The sequence below is a fragment of the Perna viridis genome, chromosome 12, assembly GCF_037379345.1.
Source record: "Perna viridis isolate PV_CMFRI_1.1 ecotype Kerala chromosome 12, ASM3737934v1, whole genome shotgun sequence".
NCBI classification, from domain to species: domain Eukaryota; kingdom Metazoa; phylum Mollusca; class Bivalvia; order Mytilida; family Mytilidae; genus Perna; species Perna viridis.
Genome location: NC_142456.1, coordinates 15003613 through 15011864, shown reverse-complemented (window position 1 = coordinate 15011864; position 8252 = coordinate 15003613). Strand labels below are relative to the sequence as shown.

Below are 8252 nucleotides of genomic sequence, written 5' to 3'. Positions count from 1 at the left end.
TGAAGGTTGTGACACTTTTCCTGAAATTCTACACCCAGTAATCCAAGATTATCATAAAGTCCCAGAGGTTAAACATATTGGAGATCTACAAGGAGGTATGACCCGGCCAGCGAAAGCTATATTTTTATAAAGCCTAGCTGGCCGAGTGGTGTAGGGCGCTGGACTTTGTGCAGGCGGTGTTGCCATAGATGTTACAGCGGTACGAGTTCGAGTCCCGCGGAGGGAACGACCAAAAATTTGCATCGCAAATTTTACAGTTCTAACATCGTTGGGAATTTTTCAGACCTTCCCATATATATATATATATATGTATGTATATATATATATATATATATATATATATATATATATATCTGGGGGCCATTTTTATTAATTCTTTCTCTATAAAGTTCTATCTGTTTTATTTGTACATTATATGTACAAAGTTTGTACTTTGGCAACAAAAACACAATTCAACAATACAGACCTCTCAAACATAACACCAATACTTAAAAAACAGGGAAATGACAGAGCTTTGATAGGTACAAAAGTGAAGTATTCAAAATGGACCGCATTTATAGGTAAAACCTATATGCTTGATACATGTTAAATGCAAATTTTGATTTTAGTGTTCTTTAGAATTTGGTAAAATTTGACAACCAATAGGTGTTGCAAGACCATTTAAAAAAAATCTTAATGTTTGATTTCTATCGAATGAATTTATTCGTTTTATAAACACAATGTTTAGTAGAAATGATAATACGACGAAGATACACAACTCGTGGTGAAAGTTTTATAAAACAATCTTTAACGTTTATATTCATATTATTGTATGTTTGTAATATTAATGATTGCGCAAATATATAAATATCTTTACATTTTTAGGTTGTACAAGTGAGAAAATTAAAGCAACAATATCAGAATCCATGGACGGATGTGTTTTTTATTGCTCTGATAAATCCTATTTTGCCTACGAGGTTTGTCTTACATTTAATAGCTGCAATTTAAATAGACGATATTATTTTGCATTCATACACTTCATGAATTCTTTGATATATAGAGGTAAAGTGTGGTCAATGCACGGCCAATATTGAACATAAATAACAGTTAACATAGTAATGTTTATCTTGGATTGATGATTCGTAGAAAACGTACATCTCATTACATTAAAAAAATATTAAGACTGGTTTAACTCGGATAAGAAATCCCTCAATACCTTAATCGACTACATATATCTGCTTTCAAAAATAAATGTATAGATATTTCATAAGCTAGCATACCGTTTTAGAATAATGGTTGCATTTGCTTGAATGCAAAACCAGCAATAGACGAGAGTTTGAAAAACTGCAGACAAAGTTGTTATAATGATTCATCAAAGTTTATATGTTCTGAAAGAGGATCTACAATGTCACAGGTACGTGTTATTCATTATTGTTATCAAATAAATCTTACATATTACTGTGCCAGATTTCTAACATCCCGGTGTATTTTTCGATGTTATTGTACGTAAAATCAATTGCAAGAGAATTCAACTGAACTTTTAATTTTTATAAGCATAAATTTCAAAGGCAGCAAGGACAGAAATTTGTCAAAATGTCAATTCGCCATTTCAGGGCACTATTTCAAAGATACATATTCTTAATTTACATTTATTTTTGCTTGTCTAATGATTCGCTGTGTGAATCAATTTTATAGTCAAAGGTCTTGTTCCATTACCAAACTATACCAAACAAGAATGCATTGCAAGGGACAGAAAGAATTCAAGCATATACCTTGTTCAAGATTGTAATTCAGAAAACGGCTATGTTTGCAAATCCGGAGCAAGTATGTTTCTTAATAAATGATTAAATACTCTTGATGTATTATACGTCATTGCCATGTTCTGTTAGTTGATAAAATGATATTTGTACTTTTATTACGAGTTATAATGAACGCAACAGTTTTTTGGGTATTTTTTGTTGTTTTGTTTTTTTTGTTTTTGTTTTTTGTTTGTTTGTTTGTTTTTGTTTCTTTTGTGTTTTTTTTTTTTTAATAATTGAACAGTATATATCTTATTGTGAATAGTCTACCTATCAAACCGTTGTTTAAAATTATGCTTTTTAATGACAATTAAGGAACTCTTTTTTTAATATTTTTTTAATATAGTCGAAGTTAATCGTTTGACCTGGTATGTCTATCAAGAAAAATGTCTTAAGGATGGCCATCACATTTTAGAACGAAATCTTACCTTTGAGCCAATGAATATCGACTATTACTGGACACCAATATTTCGGACACACCGTGTTTTTGAAGGTATGAGTTGCATTATTTGCTTCATTTATTCATTGTTAGACAAGGCTAGGATGGTAAATGCCTGAGAAACTACTTTTGAAATGGTACTAATTGTGTGTGTGTATCATAATAAAAACCTATGCTCCGTTTTTGAATGATTAATATAGAACACAACGCTGATACTGTTAATGAAGTTAGACTAACATTTATTTATCCGGCTTTGCATGGAAATCTTTGCAGATTTATATTTTGTTTTTATACTGTCTTTGGGTAATAGTTATTGTTGTGTTATATTTTTTAGGGTCACGTGGTTACGCTCGTTTTCTTCTAATCTTGATAGCGATTTTTTGTTTTCCCTGAAATCGCAATTAATTACTGGGTTAGTAATAACATGCATTTCAATGAACACTATGTTTTTTTAAGATTAATAAACCATGTTTACTAAATATATATATATGAAGACGAATGTACTCAAATCTATATATTTTATCCTAAAAATAATGCCCATGTATCTTGCCACAATAATAATTTATAATGGCACATTTTATCATTTTTTTGTTTTGCTAGATTCTTTATTTTTGCTTTTAAGGTTCAGCTCAAGTCAATATCTAGGATTAATCGTTACTAAAATGTTTTCTATGATAAATTTAATACTAAACAAATTATATTTAGCGCTGAAACATTGCTCAGTGCTTCTTTGTATGTATTTTACACACAAGAAGAAGTCAAACTCAGAAAGAATGTTTTTTTCATATCTAATAACAGCAAAAGTGTGAACAACATATTTTAGAATAAATCTACAGTTATCAAAAAACAGTATTTGAAGTGTTAAATTCATGAAGCCATGTTTCTCAATGTATGATACAGTGCCAGCCGGCATTAGGTTTCTTGAAAAAAAAATGTCACTTCTAAACAATTAGATGAAATGAGATATTTTATGCTATATTCCAGCTAAATACCAAAACTAATCTATACTACTAAATTTAAAAACTGCTTTTGTTCACCTTATAAACAAAAAAAACCGACGGAAGCTACAAATCATACTCATATACGGGTATACACACCTTATTGGGTACACTGAAAATTTTAGTCTTCTGCATCGATTATTGTTTGAAATAATAAGCAATTAGACAAATTAGTAAGTTCCGGAACACTCCGATACGATTCTTTATAATTTTTTAAGAGTAATCAAAAGAACGAAATCCAAGGACAAAGACCAAACATGGACACACACAACAAATAATATTAAGTAACTAGAGTGATACAAAGTAACAAAAACAAATGAGGAACTCGGACTACACTAAAAACTTGGAGTATGGACCAGTTGTAAGGGTCACACTGAAAAGTGTCTGGATGCGCCTGTGGAGTTTAAAAAGCGCCTGGTAAATACATATCTTGAAAAAAGCATGTTATTGTTGAAAGTCTCCTATCATAGCTTCAAAGTAAGAACAGTATATTACAAGGTTGACGCATAAGAAAAATATACCTCTGATAATCATGTTAATCATTGTTAATCATGTTAATTCTGGTCGGCTGGAAAACGTCGTCCACAGGTAAATGATTTGGTGAACAGTTGTTCAACATATATAAAAATTATATATAAAATAAATATACACTGTACTCCATGCAAATCTTATGTGTAAACAGTTCCGACCTCAGTAGTGACCATTACATTCATTGTACAGTAAAATATCAGCTTTTAAAATATAGAGTGCCAGAAATATCTGGTATCCTGCTCCATTGCAAGTAATGGGAAGGAATCGTAACACTAACAGGACGGAGAGTTACGCTCTTACTTCAATGTAGTGTTCTAAAGTTGTTCACTTTTGATAAAAATTATGAAAACCATATATTTTCCGGTTTTTACTATAATGCAAATATGGCTTTTGTCCATTATGACGCTTTTTTAATATCCACTTTAAGTAAACCTGATATGCATCTATGTATCTTGAAAATCATACCCATCTGCTGTAACAAATGTGAGTGGTTTGCAATTTGGAACCTGCTTCACCGTAATGAGATTTAATGTGTTTAAAGACAATTCTTTTTTTAACTTACATAAACATACATTCAACATATTTCAACAATGTGTTAGAAGAAGGAACTATTTAAAACTCATTGGTATGTTGAGTTAAAGCTAACTATAAACTTGACAGATATTTCACGGTTCTTTTCCTAATAATATATAAAAAATTACTTTCAAGTCTGGCAATTTCTCACAAATTATTGCTAGCTTGTATTGCACTAGATATTTAAGCTACAGCAAATGTAAATCTGTGCATTTATTTTAATATTAGATGTTTACACTGTCGTAACATGTTTAGTGAAGGGTGAAACAATAGTTACATATAGAAAACTATAAAGATGCATTAAGCAAAGTTTTCAGGAACATACTAATTACATACTTTACATCTTGACTGAAAGTATCTTGAAAATCGATGGCCTAGATTGTGACTTTAGCAGAACCATAAGAAATTACATGTTCAGATTTAAATGACCAAATCTGTAGTTGAAAAGGCTATACGAAATGAGACTTATGTCTACAAAATTGTGACCTTGTCCAAACTAGATGTTAATGTATAACTTGTTCATAGCGAAGATATATTGCATACACATGAGTAGATTTACTGGAATCTAATATTTATAGTTTATTAGTAGTCATTAAATTACTTTATTTGGAAATATTTGAAACGCGGACCGCAGACCAATTGATATAAATGACGTCAGAGTACCGAATCAGTTATTGCAAAATAGCCTGAATGCTGAAAGAGAGTTAACCAATCAGAAAACTTTTTTTTATAAATAAATTAATCTATTTTTAACCCATGAAATCGATACGTGCTTCGTTTATAACAATTGTCAAAATATGTAATGCCAAGAATAAAAATGTGGAATTGTTACAAAATATTATGTTAATTTACAGGTCAAACTGTGCAATGCGGGGATTACAAAGGTGTTGCAGTAACTACAGATGGATCATTCGTTGTGCACAATTGTTCGACGAAGTTACCATTCTTATGTAAAGAGGCGTGCAGCCAAATGAACTTTGAGAACAATGGTATTACAAATGAACTTTTCCTCGCACTGCCATACTTAGGTATGCTATTAGATTGTACATGTTAAAGTAACCTTTTTAGTGGAGTTAGAATTAATGAAGGATAATCATTTCATTATATCGGCTAACTTCAATTGGTTTAGTTCATTCTTCGGATAATTAAAAAAATTACTAAATATTGGTGTTGAAAAAAAAACAAAAAAAAACAAAAACAAAAAAAAAAACAATATCATGTCGTCTATCAAGATGTATTGTGATGTCGTCGTGAGCTATCAATACTTTAAACGTAACGTCTCACAACGAAAATTGTCAGATATTTATTACAAAATGGAAATAATTATTATACTTTGAAAATTCAATTGACATCCTTTTCGTTTATTGCAGTTGTGATTACAGTGGCTGTTTTAAACTTAGTATTTATACTGTGTTTGACTATTGGGTATGTATTTACGAAATTTAAATCATTTATTTAATTAAAATTAAATAAAAGTCGAGTACATTTTTATTTCCATATATGAAACTAAAGCTGTCTTGCGCTTTTTTTTTTTTTTTTTTTTTTTGCTTTTGTTTTTGTTTTTTTTTTATTGCTTTATTTTTTGTCTTTACCAAGTGTGAGGATACATTTGTTCGTATTGATTTAAATTATTCTAAATAAAAAAAAACGAAATGCTTCGGCCGATTAAAACCTTCATCTGCAACTTTGCAAACGGTATACTACTGTCAGGAATGACAATAATTGCTTGCTGATTCATTCAATTCACTTCTATCTTATTTTTGACACCCGGATCTGCACGGGGCTATTTTTTTTATTTAGAATAGTCACATGCATTTTTCGGTGTTTTATTGATATATCCCATGATAAACAGAAACTCAACGATTATATTTTTCATACACAATGTACCTTTTCATTTAAGTATCAGTCTTTATAAAAATCAGACAGGGGATGATTCATACATGTCAGAAACCCACCTTGTTCGATTTTATTTTTTGTTCAGAAACAGTAACTGATCAAATAACAAGTCTCAGTTTTTTATTCGGTTGTTGCGCTTTTGAGATAAAAATGATAAAGATTGTACACGAAATTTGCACTTTGCAATGGTTATCGTTCTTTATTTGGTTGAATTTGGTTGATTTTAGTGGCAGATAAATGTATGATTTTCTAAAAAGTGCAGATTTGAATGCAGAAATGATTATCGTTATTTGAAAGTAGCATATGTAGAGTGAAAAGACATTGTTTGGTGGGTTTTTCTACACCATGAATCACTTTACTATTGGTAGTGACAGAATTTTATGCGGACAGGTACTGAAATACTTATGAAATTGTCAGCAGGCTTTCCACAAAATGCTTCTGTATTTACTCAAAAGCCTGAATAATGAACTTTATTCTATGATCAGTCATTTCTTTTCTTTATATATCAATCTTCATAATCATTTCAATTGTCTTGGTTTTTATTAGTTTGGTATTTATTGTATTTAATATGCGTCAAATTCACTATTCAAGGTGCGTTGTGTGGCGATATAAATTCAAGCAGAGATTGTACACAGAATTTTTACAAACACAAGCATGCCTTCAGCTGCCGTCTGACACACAATACGAATATGTTTCTAACTATGATTTACCTGTCGATTTGCCAGAACAGATGGATAATTCAGGATACGAGGTTCCCTATACTTCAGGATATTTAGAGCCACTACGCAGGAACAACGATGATTTGCCAGGTTATATTGAACCAAATAGTTATAATAATAGAAGCATGTTTTGGCAAAAGGTCTTAGCCAATGCCAAACAATCAGGAGTCCAAAAACTGCTGAAAAATAAAAGTATGCACACGTCTAAAAACAACAAAAAGCCAAATGCCGCAAGTGAGGGAAATATAAACTTGTACAGAAGTTCACTAAATACATGTTCGAATGTTGAGATGAAGGAAAAACCGACCACAAACACTTGTGAAGATACCAATGACGCCTGTGAAATTGAGGAAAATGAAATTCAAATATGTGGAAGATCAACGAATACAACATGCTGAGATACAAACGACCTACATGAGTTGTCATGTGAAATTTGAAGAAAATGAAAGAGGTCCAAACTTTGAGAGAACGTCATTTTATTATTTCATTACTATTTTTGGTGAATAGAATGTCTGCACCTTTTTCATAACATTGACTTTTCTATGATGGCATTTTTACAATTTGTGATACAGGATACCACGAGTATACATTGTACGACTGTTATTTACTGCAATGTTGTATGCCTACATCGATGAATTCGTACTGTTTTGACGATGTGATATAACGATGGACATCTTGATTACTACCTTCTTTTTTATTGTTTTAATTGAAAATACTTGTAAATATTTCTTCATACCTAAACATAATATTGAATCCATCGATTGATTCTAAATTCTCCATTTGTTCTATGCATTCCCCAAAATACTAGACTTAAAATGTATACAAAAATGCATATTTGTGTCGATATCATTCTATCATGCTATCCAATGTACAAAATTTCTTTGGATATCTGATTTCACTCTGTTTTCACATACATTGTAACAACAATGTAAAATCTTTTTCATATCTGTTGATATTTGTTACACAAATCTTACACCTTATCAATGATCTACTGCGTCTACATGTGAAGCCAGTCCTAAACATATTAGGTGAATGAAAATGGAATGTAAATTAGGGAACACAAAAAAACAAAGTACGGAGAGTTGTATGTATATAATAACAAGATATGGAAAAGAAGCAAAAGCAAAAAACAAACTTTTGTTAGATCAAACAAAACACCGATTGCAATGCCAAACTAAAATTCAAGCGTTTACACAGATACCGCAGAAGTGCAAAACAATTTCTTCTTTTTGTAGATCAACTGCAATGTTACTTATTTTAGGCCATTCTCAATTAAAGCAGAAGGGTATCTATGACACTATATGGACCGTTTGTTTAT

At 30.8% G+C, this 8252-nt stretch overlaps 1 protein-coding gene across 1 annotated transcript; it reads left to right on the top strand.

Moving 5' to 3' along the window:
* Positions 1-421: 421 nt before the first annotated feature.
* LOC148601339 (uncharacterized) lies at positions 422-7691 on the top strand. Its single transcript, XM_088556460.1, has 8 exons — positions 422-521; positions 865-956; positions 1268-1393; positions 1675-1803; positions 2125-2271; positions 5174-5347; positions 5690-5744; positions 6807-7691. Exons 5-8 carry the CDS (start codon positions 2217-2219, stop codon positions 7330-7332), a joined length of 810 nt encoding a protein of 269 aa, XP_088412586.1. The 5' UTR covers positions 422-521; positions 865-956; positions 1268-1393; positions 1675-1803; positions 2125-2216; the 3' UTR covers positions 7333-7691.
* Positions 7692-8252: the final 561 nt, after the last annotated feature.

What these genes read in the sequence shown, in the direction of transcription:
- LOC148601339 (XM_088556460.1), top strand. Translation starts at nt 2,217, where the DNA reads ATGAATATCGACTATTACTGGACACCAATATTTCGGACACACCGTGTT. An exon ending in GACACACCGTGTTTTTGAAG is followed by an intron (nt 2,272 to 5,173) that starts GTATGAGTTGCA and finishes GTTAATTTACAG; the next exon opens with GTCAAACTGTGCAATGCGGG. An exon ending in ATACTGTGTTTGACTATTGG is followed by an intron (nt 5,745 to 6,806) that starts GTATGTATTTAC and finishes TCACTATTCAAG; the next exon opens with GTGCGTTGTGTGGCGATATA.